The following is a 20,971-nucleotide window of genomic DNA, read 5'->3' on the forward strand; positions in this document are numbered from 1 at the left end:
ATCTAACATTTTGGCAGCTTTGATCTGCAAATGAATATGGTTGTGCAGGTCCCGCAAATTTTTATTTAAACTACATCTCTTCTCTCATTTCCTCCTCCTCCTCCCTATACTTGCCATTCACTTCTCTTGTTCCACCCTCAGAGTACCCAAGTTTGCACTGTTTCATTGTGTCATTATGTGGTTAAATATTTCATACTACTATTTTCACTCTATTATAAAGATGAGTGAATTTACTTTCCTACCCTTTGAATCTGTAGTTGTCAGGCAAGCTGACAGTGGTTTAAAATACTTGTGAGAAGTTGACAGGTAGTTCTCCTAATGTGTACTGTCTGTGCACATGCACATGAACCTTAAGGAAAAACCATGTATAGCCAACATATGGATGTGAGAAAAATGTACAGATTTATGAGACTATGAAAAAACTCTCCCAGGCAAGTGATTAGAATTGATCATGATCATATTGGAGAGTTTGGAGAAAAGCAAGACAAAGCTGGAGTACATTTAGCTAACTTCAGCATTAACTTGGGAAGCAAGATACCAATGTCTGTTTCATGAAGACAAAAAGTATTCCTCCAAAGCATTTTTACTGTCATGACATACAGATGGGAGATTTGGAATTTCACCAAAAAGCAGAAGGAGAGAGAAAACTGAATCAAACATTCAAAGACCATGTTACTAGTAAAAAGTGAAAAAGTGAATCTGATCATAAAACCAAACTCATGGCCTTAACACCACAATGCAATGTGGAAAAGAATACATTTCTAAAGTGACATGTGGCTTGGACTAACATCTGATGGATTTAGCTAATGACTAGGGACTAGGAATGAGAAATAGGCAGAGAAGAGATGTGAGAAGGGTGGGGGGGAGAGTGTTCAGTTTGTTGCAATAAGTCTTTGAACAAAAACTTTATAAATAACATTATTTTGAGTAATGCACAGAAAGCTATAAATATATATTTTATAATCTATATTAATTATAGTGCTTATTTGTACACAGACTACAGATAAAATCAAAACCCTGCTTAATACTGAACTTTAATGTGTCATGTAAACATTCACTATATGTAACTTTTATTCACCCTAACGATGTTATTAAATAGTTTAACAGTACTATAGCACAATAGCTTCTTCAAGAGATAAACCAACATAATTCCTATGCTCAGGTGTGATACTTGGTGGTCATATCTGGAGCAGAAGAGTAATGCTCCCACAGCCACCAGTGGAGCTGCTCTAGATGTTATGACAAGGAAAAGATATGGAGCCCTACCAGGTGGATTCCGCTACCTTCCCCAGTGGGCTGCTGGGCGTGGGTTAATTATCTTGTTTGTTAAAACTATGTTTGGGTCCAGTATGAGGGATTAAACAGTATGAGGGATTAAAGGTGTTCACAGATCCTGGGAACATGGGACCAAGTATATGGGATGATATTGTCTATAGGTAGAGGGGTGGGCCTGAAGTCTAGTACAGTATAGCAAGAAACTCTCTCCCCATCCCCCAATTTGGTTTGTAGCAATCCTCCTATGCAGGCAGGGTTGTGGGAGTTTTTAGCAATGGTGTTGAAACTCCTCTTAATTCTTTGGCGGAGAGTGAATCAGGACACCTGCCCCCTCTCCCTCCCCATTCTTTCTCCATCACCTCCTCCAAGACCTGCACTGGATCATTTTTTGCCTGATTGTTCTATTAGAATGGAATTGATAATGTGGCGGCTGATTTAAACCATATTACCATATCTTGTCTTTCTTCCTGCTCTGTAAGGGCCAAATCACAGTCCCCAACAATGGCATGGGAATGGGTACCAACTGGTCTAACGTAAACAGTTATTTAGAATGCTTGTCCCTTCATACAATAGTGATGTGTCGTTACAGAGCAGTAAGTGTTTTTCGGGATACATCTGTATACCTTAATTTCCATTCTGAAAGGGTTTTACTGTGATACAGCATAGTCTGAGTCATACATGAAACACTGCATGCACTCCAACAAAGTCAAATGACGGTTTGATGAACATACTAAAAAAATCTCTCTAAAAACAAAAGAAAAGCATCGCTCCTATATATTTCTGAATCAAATTCAAACTCCTTATCCCCACCTCTTGGTTCTTCATAGCTCTGCTCCTACCTACTTCTGTCTCATCTCCTACTGCTTACACCCAATGCTTTGTGTCAATTTGACATGTCTTGACATTTCCCTGCTTTCCTTCTTCCACAAACACCTCTGTGCCTTTTCTCATGCTTGGAATGCCCTCCTAGATCCTGTGCACTATTCAGGCTCACTCTCTTCCAAATTCCTCTTCAGGACACTTTATATAGCATATATATAGCTATAATGAAAAAAATAGAAATTGAGATTATTTGCCAAATGAAAAGATCTCCAAATTTAAATTTGAGAACACTATTTTCCCCAGGAGTTCCTTTATTTTGTATTTATTTATTGTTGATGTGGTAATTTATTGATGAGTTATTTATGCTGCTTTAGATATTGATTTTATTTGGCCATGTTGTCTTTTTCAAAATGCCTAGTTTTAGGGATACACAAGTATTTTTTCTGTTAGGCACCCAGACACCTTCAAATACAAATGCCATTGAAACAAAATTGTAATGACTGTTTTAATAAAGAGATGTGTGTATTTTCAAATGACTTTCAACAACACTGACGAGGGAAATCATCTAAGTCTTTTTTAAAAAAAATCCGAATTCAAAAGAAGGATTATAAGATTAATTTCTCTCTAACAACCAGTTTAGTATCCTTAGTTACCTAGAGGTCACTGGTTGGAAAAAGAGATAAAGATGCACGGAATACATCTCTAAATTATTCATAATCACCTTAAAGTGCACTCTACCAGCATTGTAATATGTCATTTTATAAAGACACACAAAGGTTCATAAAGAAAAGCACATGAATAAGCAGATGACCAAGAGCATTATTGTTAAAGCTACAGCAGAAAGTTTAATATTTCAATACTGTATATGTTTAAATCAACAGCATACATAGGTGATGAAAGCCAGTCTCTGAAAAATTTATTATTCTGTTAGAACAAGTTTACACTTAGAGTGAGTTCTAAAAACTCCATGCCATTAGGAAGTTTTACTAGGTTTACAGTGGAAATAAAAACAGAAATAAAAATAGATGACAAACGAAAAATAGAGTGTACTTTAAATATGATCAGAGTGGGCTTTTTCTCCCTTTATATCTGCATATTTTCCATTTCCCCACTGCAATCAAACTTTGCTTAATCTTTGTGAAGTCCTGAAATTGCTTGTTCCCCTTTTCCAAATTAAGAGTTTTGACAGGAGAAGTTGACCTGGTTACTATTACAATGATACTTTATTTAAGCTAAAAATTGTTCACCAATATCCTTTTGTTCAATAAAGTCATCATGTTGTATTAGAGTTGTCATGTTTTCAATGATTTACAACATAAGCTTGGCTCTAAACATTTTTTTCCTACTAGTTCTTATTATTACTTCAGCTTCTAAATAATTGAGCCGTATTCTGATAATTTGTACTATTGATTATGACACAGTTATTTGCTAATGAGCTCTATTGACAGTGTTTTCTGGATGGTATTCCTCAGAAACACTGCGTCATGTAACAACACAGCAGGATTTGCACAAATGTTTAAATGGCCATGACTTCATATACTTAACCATCACCATATCAAATATTGGAAATTGAACATACATTCCAACAGACAACATATTATTGTTTTATTTAGCAAATTCAGACAAGAATATATTAGCTACTCCCAATGTAATTCCATTTAATTCTTTATTAAACTTTTACAACCATGAAAACATATGTGATGTATAGAAAGTTATATCCAAATAATTTTGGTTCTCTGGGGTGACTACCAGTAAGGATGCATGTGGCCATAACTTATGAGCTCAAAGCTTTCTAGTGTTTGTTGGGTTGTATGCTTGACTCAAAGAGTATAAAATGGACAGAGTTTCTAATTGACATAGTTCCTGACACTGAATCAATAATCCATAGTCTTGAAGAACTGGGGAAAATATGCAGGGAATATAGATCCATATAAACAGTAGTACTCAGGAACCAATTACTGACAAATTGCCTTTCTTCTTTGGGTATTTCCTGTGTGGGTGCACATTCTTGTGAAATTAAGTAAGCAGTAACAATCCGTGACTACAGCAGTATTAGGTGCTTCAGAAGAAAAGCAAGAAATATTGTAACTGGCATCTATGGAATAACCTACCCAGAGAGGGTACACACAAAGTACTAACAGATCCTGCTAGCTATAAAGTTCCGAGCCCATATGCCAAGGACTCTCATACTCCAAAAGTGGGCATCCATACTGACTAAACAAATGAATAATTAGATTTTACATTGATAAATAATATTTTAAATTACTTAATAATTAGCATTTTGTGGTATAAAGAGATCACTCTGGATTATGAATTTGTCTCTAGCATATTTTCTTTTACCATAGTGAATTGCCAGTGTGCCCCAAATATCCAGGCAGTGAGAGGTACCTCCCCGTGTGGATTATCCCCTTACTGCCATCTCTGCTGCACCATCTGTCGAATCTCCAAACCCCAGAGGGGCTTCTCTGCATGTCCAGTATCAATGGGGGGTGGGTGGGGGGAAAGAGGGGAAGATACAGAGACTGGGGAAGTCAGAGAGGAGTAGATGGACCTGGTTCTGCACAGTTTACTCAAGAAGATAATACAATCCTAATCTGTGTGATCTTTTCCACGTAGCCTTTCCCTAGAGCAACAACGCGAAAGAACAGTCCTTTGGCGCCAAATAGCTAGTGAGCTGAGGAAGGCAGAGTCAGAGTAAGAGGTTCAATGTCTCTGCACACATGCTCCTGGCTGCCTGCGAATCCCAAGAGGTAGTCAGGTTTGGGGTCAGGCCCTGTAACATTTTTCAGTGGGGTGCTGGGGATGGCCATGAGGAAAATGTGGAAGGATCTACCCAAGGGAATAGTCATAGAGCCCAAGCCTATTCAATCCCTTTCCATTGATTTCACTACAGGAGGGAATGATCTGGGCCAGTGTCTTTAAGAAGCTAGGAAGGAGGTTATTAAATAAAGGCATCAAGTGCATTGTCACTCAATTTGCAAGAGACTTCAATTTGCTTTAACAATTTACCTGAGAATAAATGTAATAGAAAAGAACATAACAAAAGTTATTGGTAACTGACAAAATGGCTGAATTTTCTGTATATTTTGCGAACAGCCAGGTACGGGTAGTGGCAGGATGGCTAATGGGAACCAGGATATGGAAGTAGAAATTACCACATCTGAGGTGGAAGTCAAACTTGTTTAACAGGACTAAATCAGGGGACTGGATAATTTCCATCCAACAATATTAAAGGAACTGGGACATGAAATTACAAGTCCAATAGCAAGGATTGTTAATCAATCTGTAAACTCGGGGGTTGTATACTATGACTGAAGAATTGCTAATAGAACTCCTATTTTTACAAAAGGGAAAAAACATGATCCAGGAAACTACAGGCCTGTTAGTTTGACTTCAATTGTATGCAAATTCTTGAAACAATTTTGAAAGAGGAAGTAGTTAAGGAAATAGACGTAAATTGTAATCGGGATAAAATACAACATGTTTTTACAAAAGGAAGATCATGCCTGATTTCCTTCTTCGAGCAAATAACTGATTTTGTAGACAAGGAAATGCAATAGCTCTCATCTACACAGATTTCAGTAAGGCATTTGATACAGTTCCACATGGGAAATTATTAGTTATATTGGAGAAGATGAGGATTCATATAATAACTGAAAGTCAATAAGGAATTTGTTAAAGGGGAGAATACAACATGTCATACTGAAAGTTAAACTGGCAGGCTGGAGGGAGGTTACAGTGGAGTTCCTCAGGGATCGGTCTTGGTACCAATCTTATTTAACATTTTTATTAATGATGTTGGCACAAAAAGTGGGAATGTGTTAATAAAATCTGCGGCTGACACAAACTTGGGAGATATTGCCAATATGGACAAGGGACAGAATATCATACAAGATCTGGATGACCTTGTAAAATGGAGTAATAGAAATGGGATGATATTTAATAGTGCAAGATCATGCATTTAGGGATTAACAACAAGAATTTTTGCTAAAATGGGGATTTATCAGTTGGAAGTGACAGTGGAGGAGAAAGACCTGGGTGTATTGGTTGACCACAGGATGACTATGAGACACCAATGTGATGCAGCCATGAAAAAGGCTAATGCAGTCCTAGGATGCATCACGCAAGGTAGTGCCGTACAGACAGGGAGGTGTTAGTACCATTATACAAGGCATTGGTGACACCTCATCTGGAATACTATGTGCAGTTCTGGTTTTCCATGTTTAAGAAAGATGAATCCAAACTGGAACAGGTGCAGAGAAGGGCTACTAGGATGATCCGAGGAATGGAAAACCTACCTTATGAGAGGAGACTCAAAGAAACTGGCTTGTTTAACCTAGCCAAATGAAAGCTGAAGGGAGATACTGTGTCTATAGATACATCAGAGAGATAAATACCAGGAAGGGAGAGGAGTTATTTAAGTTAAGTGCCACTGTGGACACAAGAACAAATGTATATAAACTGGCCATCAGTAAGTTTAGCCCTGAAATTAGATGAAGGTTTCTAACCATCAGAGGAGTGAAATTCTGAAACAGCCTTCCAATGGGAGCAGTGGGGACAAAAAATCTAACCAGTTTCAAGACTCAGCTTGCTAACTTTATGTAGGGGATAGTATGATGAGACGGACTATAGAGAATTCTTTCCCAGGTGTCTGACTGGTGGGTCTTGCCCACATGCTCAGGATCTAACTCATCGCCATACCGTCTGAGGATGTAGCATAGCCATGAAATTTTGTGATTTCCAGTCAATGGTCTTTTAGAGTAATATCACCTCCGTGTTAAATTTCACATTTTGGACAATACAGGAAAAGATTTTTACTTGAGGTGCATTCCCATCTTTGTGTGTTTTGACCTTACTCTTCTCTGTATATTACCTGTATCACCCATTCCAAAGTGGATAAATTATTTATTCAACATCAGGAGTAGAACACCGACATGTATTTTTTAATGTCATAAGAGCCTATAGGAAGTGACAGCTTCTTCATAGTCACCTTGTTATCTTTAGACAGATAGTACTTTATTTATTTATAACTGTCACTATATATATATAAAACTAGACAAAAATCAGGTTGCTAGCTAGTCAATTTCCTGCCATTATTTGTTTGGGTGGGGTAGCAGCAGGCACTGATATGGCAGAGGTGTGGTAGCAGGGGAAATAGTAAACTTCATTTACCAAATGCTTGTCTTTCAGAAAAAAAATATTTTTAAGTATAAAATATAAAACATCCTAAAACTACTTAAAAATTTAGCATTTCATATATTAACAGTTGTCTTGCTAAAGTTAAAAAGTATACTTCACTTACATTCATATTCCTGTCCCAGATCTGGATGGAGCCATCTTGGCAGCCAGCTGCAATAAGTTTACCATCTCTGCTATACGTGCAAGTTGTAGGAATCACCCGTTTACCTTGAACTGACCGTGGTTTAAACACACCTTTGTGATTTTTGTCATTGTTAACATCCCATGTCCTCACAGTCCTGTCAAGAGATTTAAAGAAATAATTGCTTTACAAACAGTTAACACATATTAAAGAATTCCCCTAATGATACGAGGCAACCACTTTAGTCAGTATAACTGAACTAAAAAAAACCATGGTATGTAATTTTATTTAGTTAATAACAGTGACTCTAAAATATCCATAAACTATGGTCTGCTGGTCAGGTCAGTAATGTACAAAACCACTTTATAAAAATGGGCTGTATATTTCATTTCCTCACTGTTCAGAGGTGTAAACTCCCATTCCTCCTTAATGAACATATACATTCATTAAAAATTCACCAAATAAGCAGAGGCTGACACAAAATAAAGGGACTGATCTTGTAAGATGCTAAGCATTCTCAACAGAAGCCAGTAAGATTCTCCCAGGATAAAGTCCTGAGAGCATAAATGCTTGTACAACTTGTGCACTAATAGGTGATCATGACACTGAGGCCCATTGGTAATAGCTACTCCTAACTCACACCTCACAAACTCACTACACCTAATACACCATTTTCATGGTATTTATCCATGAAAGGTAGCAGTAGAAAGAGGTTTCTACTGAAAGCTTATAACTTATAATCATTGTGAGATGTACAAGTAGCATGTAAGGAATAATGTAACTATATTGAAAACTATGTCTTATGGTCTTGAAGTAAAAGTTAATCACCAAGAAATCATATATCTTGGTGATGACCCATTCAAGTGGGCAGGAATTTTCACCCATCCCTGGTCAGCTGGAGATTGTAATGTAAGGTTCAAATGTCTTGCCCTATCCCAAAACAGTCAATGGAAAACTATCAAAGGACAACTACAAAGAATAATAACCACTTGGAGGTAAACAGGAACATGATAACAGACAAGGGATTGTCCCGTCCGTGAATACAGACAAAAGACTGATTCGGTATAACACAGGGGGAGAAAGACACTCTGCATCCACTCACAGAGGAGACATCTTGTTGAGAGGGGGAGTTTCATGAAAGATTGGATCCTGGTTCTTGTGAAACTAGCCAGATCTGTAACAGACTGAACTTTGAGGGGAAAACCTACTTTAATAGCTAGCTTTCGTATCTAATAATGAATGTAGGCCCTAGTTTGCATTTTTAGGATTTTGTTTTGTACTGTAACCTCTTGCTTCAATCATTATTCATTTCTAGTGGATCATTATTCACTTCTATTCCTTCTTAAATAAACCTTTTGTTTCATTGTAAGTGGTCATACGTGCTGTGTATTACACAGGAGCAATGATTTAAGGTAAAACTAGTAAACTGGGGTACACTGTTCCTTTGGGAGCAGAGCACCTGGGATTTCTGAGTAGCTGGATATCACAGGGGAACACTTCACTTGGACACTGGTGTGCACTTCTTGTTAACTTGCAAGGCGAAGACAGGGCTGGCATAACCCACAGGACAGTGCTAGAGTGACTGGCAGGCTGGTGATGTTAGGGAGCTAACACCCAGGTACCACCAGCAAGACTTCTTCTCACTGCAGGCAGCATGCAACAAGGTGACGCACAATCCTGAGTACCCCGAGAACTGTCACAGTGATATGAGATTTTTCTATCATAATTATTCTGATACAACAACAACCAGCAAACTTATTTAAAATGGCAGCCTGGGAGACTGTCTGGCTGCTTATTAATTCAAGCTTTTATTTATTTACCAAGAAATTTCATAACTATTAATTGTGATACTGTAATTCTGTGGAGCCAAATTCAGAAGTTTTGAGTTATACTGTTAAGGAATTCCTCAAACGTTTTACAATGATGCATTTATGAAAGACCATTCTTTTTCAGAGCTGAGTTTCCCCCACATAATCTGTTTCATGAATATGTGCATTTTTTAAAAGAAGAATATTGGCCTAGCTCTTCTATGTTTCTTAGATACATATAAACAACCAAAGGACAGAGGACTCTGGGATACAGGTGGATTCTTTAAACTGTCTTAGACACAAATGTTTTCTGTCCTTTTAAAATGCTGAGTTCTTTCCAGATAAAAATTCAAATCTCTTCTGGCATCTAATGCATAAAAGTGTTTCAGGATTTGGCAAGGGAGGGGAGATCATTAATTAAAAAAAAGACAGAAATCACTAAGTTCTCAGGGCAAACAATGCCTATGATACAAGAGCACGTAATGTATTGGTTTTCATGGGAAACATAAATGCTACTGAATCAAAGCAGCCATTTCCCCAGAATAGGACACAACACTGAGGTATATAAGCAGGGGTTGTAGAACCAAATTGGGATGTATAAGTACATTACATACATAAATCTAGGTTAGATCCATCTAGCAACTTATATGAATGATTTGGCTCCTGCAATGCCATATCTGCACTGCAAACAACAATGGCTCCTGGAAGACATTTATAATTGGGTGTCATGGGAGAAATTAGTAAAACCAAATAGACACAATCTCCAACTGCCCATAATGCAGGCCAGCCTAGTTCAATTTTAAGTACACCCCAAATAACATATTCCTGTATAGTGTAAAGTTATTGTTCTATTCAGTGTAAATGGTATCCTGAGAAGCAATGTCAGTAGTTCCAGACATTAAAGTTTCATGCACATTTTTTCATTTTTTTTAAAGCTGATTATGCTGCACATACAACAGCTATACTAAAAAGTAAACATTTACCATAAAGCACCAAAATAAACTCAAAGGGATATTTGATTATAGAAATAGTAAAATTTCGAAACTTATTTCAACAGGATAAATGTTCACTTTTTACTGTCAACTGCTATATAGCAAAGTGGCACTTTATAAACTGAAGCAGGGTTTTGGAATGTTGAGTCAGGAGGCCCAATACACTTCCTAAAGTAAAATGCAAATTGTTTTGTAACTCAATGGCAAAAAACAACAATGATGCAGAGTTAAGGTTGCTTGGTGGTATGTCAGCCCTTTGCATATCATTGAGATGAGCAACACTCAAACTTCTCTACACCAACATTCCACACAAAGATGGACTACAAGCCGTCAGGAACAGTATCCCCGATAATGTCATGGCAAACCTGGTGGCTGAACTTTGTAACTTTGTCCTCACCCATAACTATTTCACATTTGGGGACAATGTGTATCTTCAAATCAGCGGCACTGCTATGGGTACCCGCATGGCCCCACAGTATGCCAACATTTTTATGGCTGACTTAGAACAATGCTTCTTCAGCTCTCGTCCCCTAACGCCCCTACTCTACTTGCGCTACATTGATGACATCTTCATCATCTGAACCCATGGAAAAGAAGCCCTTGAGGAATTCCATCATGATTTCAACAATTTCCACCCCACCATCAACCTCGGCCTGGACCAGTCCACACAAGAGATCCACTTTCTGGACACTACAGTACTAATAAACGATGGCCACATAAACACCACCCTACACCGGAAACCTACTGACCGCTATACTTACCTACATGCCTCCAGCTTTCATCCACACCACTCGATCCATTGTCTACAGCCAAGCTCTACGATACGATCACATTTGCTCTAACCCCTCAGACAGAGACAAAAACCTACAAGATCTCTATCAGGCATTCTTACAACTACAATACCCACCTGCTGAAGTGTAAAAACAGATTGACAGAGCCAGAAGAGTACCCAGAAGTCACCTACTACAGGACAGACCCAACAAAGAAAGTAACAGAACGCCACTAGCCATCACCTTCAGCCCCCAACTAAAACCTCTCCAGCGCATCATCAAGGATCTACAACCTATCCTGAAGGACGATCCATCACTCTCACAGATCTTGGGAGACAGGCCAGGCCTTGCTTACAGACAGCCCCCAAACCTGAAGCAAATACTCACCAGCAACCACATACCACACAACAAAAACACTAACCCAGGAACCTATCCTTGCAACAAAGCCCGTTGCCAACTCTGTCCACATATCTATTTAGGGGATACCATCATAGGACCTACTCACATCAGCCACACTATCAGTGGCTCGTTCACCTGCACATCTACCAATGTGATATATGCCATCATGTGCCAGCAATGCCCCTTTGCCATATACATTGGCCAAACCAGACAGTCTCTACGTAAAAGAATAAATGGACACAAATAAGACGTCAAGAATTATAACATTCAAAAACCAGTTGGAGAACACTTCGATCTCCCTGGCCACTCAATTACAGACCTAAAAGTCGCAATATTACAACAAAAAAACTTCAAAAACAGACTCCAATGAGAGACTGCTGAATTGGAATTAATTTGCAAATTGGACACCATTAAATTAGGCCTGAACAAAGACTGGGAGTGGATGGGCCATTACACAACATAAAACTATTTCCCCATGCTTCCCCCCCACCCCCACCGTTCCTCATATCTCCTTGTCAATTGCAGGAAATGGGCCATTTTCATTACCACTACAAACAGTTTTTTTTCTCTCCTGCTGATATAAGCTCACCTTAACTGATCACTCTCCTTATAGTGTGTATAGTAACACCCATTGTTTCATGTTCTCTGTGTGTGTGTGTATATATATATATCTATCAATGTATCTTCCTACTGTATTTTCCACTACATGCATCCGATGAAGTAGGTTGTAGCCCACGAAAGCTTATGCTCAAATAAATTTGTTAGTCTCTAAGGTGCCACAAGTACTCCTGTTCTTTTTGCGAATACAGACTAACACGGCTGCTACTCTGAAACTCAAACTTCTGAAAACCAGGGACTGCAGAGTTAAGGATTGCCTATGCAACCTTAATTCTCCCCTCCTCAGTATTCCCCATTAATACACATACCTTTAACTTGCCAACCCTAGAGTTCACCTCTTTTTACAACCTACTCATTCTTATCCACAGGATTCTATCTAACACTGTTAAAGGGAAAAAGGTGCACACTTATACTTAGCCAAGTCCCCAGAAAGAATTCAACATGGGTACAATTTAACAATCACTTCACAACCTCTTACAATTCCCTTACACTTATTCATAGAACACCATCTCAAGCTACACTTTCACTTAACTATCATAGCTTCAGAATCTTGTCATATCTCACTTCACTGTTGACAATATCCATTCTAACAAAAGCCCTATGTCCTGCTACTGACATAACTTACATAAAACAATCTTGTCTTTGCTTTCACAGATGCTTATATTTTTGAGTCCAGAAGGGACAGTTATGATTACTTAGTCTGTCCTCTTGCATAACACAAATCACAGAATTTCCACCCAGTGATTTCTAAATCAAGCCTCTAACTTCAGGCCAGTGGCAAACCCAGGAATAGAACCCAAATCTTCAGTGTCTCAGTCTAGTGCTATACCCACTAAGCCACACTGCCGCCCAAACCAGTTATCCAAACTGTCAAAAATGTTCACCTTATTTTTAGTCTGAATGTGTAACTTCAGCTTCCTGTCACTGGATCTTGTTATGCCTTTGTCCACTATCTCCCCCCTGAAGAGACCTATAAACTTCTTAACTTTGCCTTGCAAGAGCTTCTTTAGTCTCTCATTTTAAGGCACGGTCTCCAAGATATTCTTATAGCTCTTTTCGGAACCCTTTTTCCAATTTTTCAACCACATTTTTGAAGTGTGAACACCAGAAATGAACACAATATTCCTGTTTCACTAATGCCACATATAGAAGAAATATCAGCTCATTATCCCTACTCAATACATCCCTGCTTATAGATGCAAGTATCACATTAGCTCTCTGTCACCATCCTCCTCTTGTTCAAATGTGATACTTGCATCTATATGAAACTATCAAGGCATTGCCTTGCTAGCTACAACAGGGAAAATTCTTGCCTGTATTCTCCTAAACTGATTACTTCCCCTTGCTGAGGAAATACTGCCAGAATCTCAGTGCAGTTTTAGACCATCCCGTAGGACAACCAACATGATCTTCGTTGTCCGCCAAATCCAGGAAAAGTCTTGGTAGCAAAATCAGGACCTGTACATGGCTTTCATCGATTTGACAAAGGCCTCTGACCGTCAGTCGCGAAGCCCTGTGGAAGATGCTGGCCAGATTTGGCTGCCCTCCAAAATTTATTAAGGTCCTAAGACTTCTCCATGATCAGATGACAACCACAGTTCTCTGTAACGGCCTTGAGATGGAACCTTTCATCATCAAAACTGGGGTTAAGCAAGGATGCATTATTGCCCCAACTCTGTTTTCCATCTATTTAGCAGTCATTGGTCCTTGTTAAAGATCACTGCCCCAATGGAGTTGGCATTCAATATAGAATGGATGGGCGTCTCTTTAATCTTTGATGTCTCCGTTTGAAGTCTAAAGTCTTCAGGGTGTCCATTACTGATCTTCAGTATGCTGATGATTGTGTCATCCTCGCTCACACTGAGAATGACCTTCAGTCCATACTTGATTTTCTTGCATAAGCTTACCAAAGCCTAGGACTCTCACTTAATATTCAGAAGACTAAATTGCTGCATCAGCCTGCTTCAGGCCTTGCACATGACCCACCACAAATCACCATCAAGGGTCAGACTTTGGAGACAGCTGAGCACTTTTGCTCCCTTGGTATCCAACTTTCTCAAAATGCAAAAATCAACAGTGAGATCCAGCACAGGATCCAGTGTGCAAGTGCTTCCTTTGGGAAATTGCTCACGGACCGTGACCTATGGCAGGACCTATGGGAGGACACCAAGATCCAGGTCTATAAGACAATTGTTGTTCCTACACTCCTCTATGGATGTGAAACCTGGGTGACCTATCGACAGAACTTCAAGAATTTGGAGAGGTATCACCAATGATGCCTCCGGAAGATCCTTTGCGTCAGGTGGCAAGATTGCCGCACTAATGCCAGCATTCTCGCTGAAGCCATTGTCACCAGCACTGAAGCAATGATCCTCATGTACCAACTTTGCTGGATTGGACATAGTGTGCGGATGTCAGACTCTCGCCTCCCAAAACAAGTCCTCTACTCTCAGCTCACCCATGGTCAGAGATCCTGTGATGGTCAGAGAAAACACTACAAAGACACACTGAAAGGGTATCTTAAGAAAACTGATATGGACATCACAAGCTGGGAAGAGCAAGCCACCGACCGACCCCATTGGGCCCCTTACTGAATGAGGGAGGCAACCTAGTGACCGAGGATGTGGAAAAAGCTAATGTACTCAATGATTTTTTTGCCTCTGTCTTCACGCACAAGGTCAGCTCCCAGATTGCTGCACTGGGCAGTACAGCATGGGGAGAAGGTGACCAGCCCTCTGTAGAGAAAGAAGTGGTTCGGGACTATTTAGAAAAACTGGACGTGCACAAGTCCATGGGGCCGGATGCGCTGCATCCGAGGGTGCTAAAGGAGTTGGCGGGTGAGATTGCAGAGCCATTAGCCATTATTTTTGAAAACTCATGGCGATCGGGGGAGGTCCCAGATGACTGGAAAAAGGCTAATGTAGTGCCCATCTTTAAAAAAGGGAAGAAGGAGGACCCGGGGAACTACAGGCCAGTCAGCCTCACCTCAGTCCCTGGAAAAATTATGGAGCAGGTCCTCAAGGAATCAATTATGAAACATTTAGAGGAAAGGAAAGTGATCAGGAACAGTCAGCATGGATTCACGAAGGGGAAGTCGTGCCTGACTAACCTAATTGCCTTCTATGATGAGATAACTGGCTCTGTGGATGAGGGGAAAGCAGTGGATGTGTTATTTCTTGACTTTAGCAAAGCTTTTGATACTGTCTCCCACAGTATTCTTGCCACCAAGTTAAAGAAGTATGGGCTGGATGAATGGACTGTAAGGTGGATAGAAAGCTGGCTAGATCGTCGGGCTCAACGGGTAGTGATCAATGGCTCCATGTCTAGTTGGCAGCCGGTTTCAAGTGGAGTGCCCCAAGGGTCGGTCCTGGGGCCGGTTTTGTTTAATATCTTTATTAATGATCTGGAGGATGGTGTGGACTGCACTCTCAGCAAGTTTGCAGATGACACTAAACTAGGAGGCGTGGTAGATACACTAGAGGGTAGGGATCGGATACAGAGAGACCTAGACAAATTAGAGGATTGGGCAGAAAAAAACCTGATGAGGTTCAACAAGGACAAGTGCAGAGTCCTGCACTTAGGACGGAAGAATCCCATGCACTGCTACAGACTAGGGACCGAGTGGCTAGGCAGCAGTTCTGCAGAAAAGGACCTAGGTGTTACGGTGGATGAGAAGCTTGATATGAGTCAACAGTGTGCCCTTGTTGCCAAGAAGGCTAACGGCATTTTGGGCTGTATAAGTAGGGGCATTGCCAGCAGATTGAGGAACGTGATCGTTCCCCTTTATTCGACATTGGTGAGGCCTCATCTGGAATACTGTGTCCAGTTTTGGGCCCCACACTACAAGAAGGATGTGGAAAAATTGGAAAGAGTCCAGCGGAGGGCAACAAAAATGATTAGGGGTCTGGAGCACATGACTTATGAGGAGAGGCTGAGGGAACTGGGATTGTTTAGTCTCCAGAAGAGAAGAATGAGGGGGGATTTGATAGCAGCCTTCAACTACCTGAAGGGGAGTTCCAAAGAGGATGGAGCTCGGCTGTTCTCAGTGGTGGCAGATGACAGAACAAGGAGCAATGGTCTCAAGTTGCGGTGGGGGAGGTCCAGGTTGGATATCAGGAAAAACTATTTCACTAGGAGGGTGGTGAAACACTGGAATGCGTTACCTAGGGAGGTGGTGGAGTCTCCTTCCTTGGAGGTTTTTAAGGCCCGGCTTGACAAAGCCCTGGCTGGGATGATTTAGCTGGGAATTGGTCCTGCTTTGAGCAGGGGGTTGGACTAGATGACCTCTTGAGGTCCCTTCCAACTCTGATATTCTATGATTCTATGATTGGCGCCATATCCTCCATCAGGCAGTGGCCCGCTTTGAGAACCGCCTTGCCCTCGAAGCTGAAAAGAGAGAGAGGAGGAAGGAAAGCAAAATAACTTTCTCCCAGCAGGCCACTGGTCTGCCACACAATGTCTGTACCTACTGCGGGTGGATTTGCAGTTCCAGGATCAGACTCCTGAGTCATCTCATGGTAGAGATCATCCTCGAAATCGAGGGATCACCAATCAATCACTCTTGTTCTGTTGGCTAATAGCCATAATGACCCTCAAGTCTTTTTCAGCATCAGTGCTTTCCATAATACAGTCCCCCTTTCCTTAAAATGCATGTTTAAAAGAGTCCATCTTACCAAGTGGTACTATGTAGAACTGGCTTATTTACCATTCAACCTATGTTCGGTATTTGATATTTTCTTCCAACTCATCAATAAAAATATTGACTAGAGCTGGGCTGGGAAGAGCTCCATGCAGGACCCTGCAAAAACATCCCAACTGGCCCATTTCAAGGCCCTTCACATCACATAGTGTTTATCTATGCTTCGACATGCTCCTCTCCCCCTTGCTCTGCCAATGACCATGTCCATACGCAGTCTCCACCCTTCACAGCACATTCATGCTTTCTCCCATGCTGCTGCTTACACTTAGAATGACCTCCCTGAACTTGTTCATAACAGCCCACTTCCCTCACCAAATTCAAATTTCTCAGAGAGAGAATGAATTTCTCTCATACGTATGTCTTCAATGACTAACCATATTACTTATTCTGATCATACACCAAGTATTATTCTCACTTTTGTCTTTCTTCACCCCATCCACTCTTTTCTCCTATTGATCAATACTTGTTTCATATCATGTTACATTTAGACTGTAATCTCTTCTGGGTAGCAACTGTGTCTTTGTTTTGCAAGATGCCTGCACATTTTTGGGAACTTTAAAAAAGGGTAGCAGCAGCAGCTGAGGTTGCATGTAGCCTTGCATAATAAAACCCTATTGTTATTCCCTAACTCACACTGGGTCCAATTTAATCTTACTTGCATTAAAATCAGTTACAGTTTTTGCTATGGAGTTCAAACAAATCAGGTTCAGGGAGATTCCTTTTGGCCTGAAAATTCTCACACTTCGTTTCAGACCAGGGGAGGTATTTTTTGTAAATTTGAAATGACAGACTACTGTAGTGCTATTTTAATACTGGTTGTGCCACAATAGTTATCTGGAATACTGTACTAAACTATATTAGGCCCTTGCAAGGTTTCCAGAAGTGGCCTCCTTCAACTCGTCAACCATTATTAAGGTGAAGACTATGCACAAACAAGTAATAGCACAGTTTTTTCCAAGCTCCCGTAGAAATAAAGGGAAAAAAGTAACAGCTGGACACCTTTCATTGTTCTGTCAAATGGCAGGGGTCTTTTTAGATAAATGTGTCCATACATAGAACACTTATTTTGAGCACACACTTGCTTTGCAACAAACCTGAGTTAACTGGATTTCAGTAAAAACTACATAATAATATTTTAAATACTATACCTTATAAGTTCAATATTGTCTTTCCCTCACAATTAATTTTTTTATAGAGAAGGATATCAAAATCTACATAAATATGTTTAGCTGCTAAATAACAAATTTCTTTTAAAAGAAAATGTATGTGAAAAACATCATATATACAAGTTTTAAAAATTAACTTTTTTAAATGGCAGATTCCACATCTGCAAAACAGATTTGTTACGTTTTTATAACTGCCAAGAGTGATTCAAAGCAATTTGAGAGGGATAGGAATGTTTTTTTGGAAAAGTAATGAGGATATTTTCATGATTGAGAAGTTGAACTAAACAGCTTATTTAATTATCAAGGTCTATGTTAAGTTTCCTGAACGTTATTTTTCCCTTCTCTTTCATTTGTGTTTTAATACTCCCTCTATATTGTGACTTCCAGGTGAGAGATAATAAAATGAATTGTTCATAATAGCATTGTAGTATACAAATTATGACATATTAAAGGGATTTAAACGGATGCAGATCCTGCTCTCCAAACAGAGAGTATTTATCCCAATTCTGATTCACTAAGCCACCGCCCCTTCCAAGCCTATGTTCTTCTATAAAGCCAAGAAGTGAACTGTCACAAGGCAGTCAGCCCCTGCAAGTGAAGCAGATCCAGGCTCCCTGTGCCAGAACAGGTGCTTCCAGGGAGGGAGGAGACCCAGTGAAAGAGCAATCTGAGCGAGTAAGTGAGAAAAGGGCAGTGAGATCTGTCTCGGAGCCAGAAGAAAGTCTCTTGGGAAAGCTGAAGAGAGCAGAAAGCTCTCTGTAAGCCCCGTGACAGGGGTCCCAGGGAGCCACACTGAGGTTACTCAGTTAGGGTGAACTGCAAAGAATGGGGTAGACAACCCCCAAAGCTGGTGAAGCCATATTAAAAAAAAAATAGAAACTTGTTAAAATAGAGAGGTCCCTGCATTACATGCAATGGGACAGCAGGGCTCCGTGACTCTTTACAAAAGTGCAAAATCCATGTCAAGTAAAGGAAATCCTGGGTGGAACCATACAGTACACATACCGCTCACACTGCAGTCTTGTTCTGTTGGCAATGTAGGGGGTACACAGTGTCCCACCGAATTCTTCCTTAATACACTTTAAAGTCACAGAACAGAGATTTCCAATCAGCAACTGGCTATAGTCTTTGAACCCTGTTAGAATTTGTTCTGGACAGTACAACCAATTAAGCTAAGCCTGATGGTGGATATTCCAATACTTACTGTGACTGGAATCCCAGGGGGGCCAGCTAAGGTCACTCAATAAGGGTGAACAATCCCCAGACAATCCCCAAAGCTGGTGGATATTCCAATTCTTAGATTTACCAAACCAGAACAAAACAGCTTCTATTATACTTCACTGGTTACTCAAAAGTCAACAACACAGCTCTCTTAAAGTAACCCAGCCTCAGGCCTCCACCTAGGCACCTAAATCAAATATGATGAGGATTAATGAAAATCTTATTGATCATATAAAAAAGGTTCTACCAATCCCAAAGGATCGGACACATTACCTCCCAGGTTAATGAATATTCCAGACCTTTCCCAAATACACGCTTACAGCTAATTCTTATTAACTAAACTAAAATGTATTAAAAAAGAAAAGAGAGAGTGTGTTGGTTAAAAGATCAGTATACATACAGACATGACTAAAATTTTGAAATTCAGATTCAAAGCAGAGATGGTGAACTTTGTAGTTGCAAAGAGTTCTTTTAGAATTTAGTCCACAGATTATAGTCCAATGTCCAATATCGTACTCAGGGTGTTCCGGCTTAGGACTGGGATCTCAATCTTGCGACCCAAACGTCTTCTGATGAAGTTTAAGCAGATCTGAGATAAAAAAGGATAGGGACCCAAGAGTCTTTTATACAGTTTTTCAGCATCCACTTGACCACACAATCCTGGGTAAACAATAGGCTTTTGATGTAATCTTCTGTTTCCTAAACCTCACCGGTAATTAATTACACAAATTAAGATCGGGCAATTTATCCATTAGGCAGTCTATCACAAACTACAAAGAGACATATAGACAATGACATTATTTCACCCAAGATTCATCCAAATGTTAATATTCCCCTTTTGATCTCTGAATTAATAGCTATAGTGGCTCCTCCTTAAGAAAGCTGGAGGATCGAAGCCAGAAATCCCGACGGAGCATGACAGTAGTCGCCAGTGCGTGGGATGCAATGTTGGCGGTGGCAACCGCAGCCCGAAGAGCCATCTTTATGATGATCTTGCCCTTGACAAGTAACATTGGGAAGTCCTGTTTGTCCACCAGAAGGAAGGGCTGGAACTCCACTAACCTAAAATAGGATAGAAAATTATTTTTTCGCCAAGATGACCTGGTAATTGGTGATACAAAACTAGAAGCTCGTGGAGATCTAATTCTTGCACCCCAAAAGATCCAACTTCTTTGCTGCCCGATCCATAGAAGTGGTCTTGAGATGTTGCTGTTGGGTGCTCTTGGTTGCTGCGTAGACCATGAGTGAGTTGGGAAGGGGATAGGTGAACAGGAAGTGCATATCTTTAGAAGGGACAAAGTATCAGCATTCAGCGTGCTTCAGGGTTGGGGCACAGGAAGCCGGGGTGTGCCAGACCACCTGGGCTGGTTGGAGGATGGCCTCGTGAATTGGGAGGGCAGTCTGAGAGGGCCCCAGGCGGTTGTAAAATGTCGAGGAACTGGTTTTGCGCATCCTGGATTTCCTCCACTGGGAGGTTGAGAGCCAGTGCACTTGGTGGAGCAAGTCATAGTACTGTCCATGATCCTCCGGAGGGGATAGGGCGGGTGGAATGAGTGCATTGTCCAGGGACGACGAGGCCACAGTGGGGATTGTGCTGGTGGCACGGAAGCATCCTGTGGTTTGTCATAAACTGAGGCAGTTACGATGCAGGTGGCGGATGGCCAGCAGGGTGGCAGCAGTAGCGCCCCGCAGTCCCGGTAAGGGTCGCAAGGCAGCCAATAGGGCCAGGAGGATGGGTCACTGGGCACCAGTGGCCCCTGGGAGTAGCAGAACCACCCGTCAGCAGGAGATCCATACGGGAGTGGGCAGGGCAGTGGGTGCCGAGGATCTGGGCTGTATGAGAGTGCCAGAGAGGAGGAATCTGGCTCAGAAAACCCCTCA

General features: G+C 40.7%; 1 protein-coding gene across 2 annotated transcripts in view; it reads right to left on the reverse strand.

Annotated features, from left to right (window-relative positions):
* WDR70 (WD repeat domain 70) overlaps positions 1 to 20,971 on the reverse strand; it is a 257,225-nt gene that overhangs the window by 88,607 nt on the left and 147,647 nt on the right. For both annotated transcript variants that reach the window (XM_054032053.1, XM_054032054.1), the window contains exon 10: positions 7,400 to 7,574. In XM_054032053.1, the coding sequence (XP_053888028.1) occupies positions 7,400 to 7,574 (175 nt within the window). The remainder of the gene's footprint in view (positions 1 to 7,399; positions 7,575 to 20,971) is intronic.

This window comes from Malaclemys terrapin, chromosome 6 (genome assembly GCF_027887155.1).
Source record: "Malaclemys terrapin pileata isolate rMalTer1 chromosome 6, rMalTer1.hap1, whole genome shotgun sequence".
NCBI lineage: Eukaryota > Metazoa > Chordata > Testudines > Emydidae > Malaclemys > Malaclemys terrapin.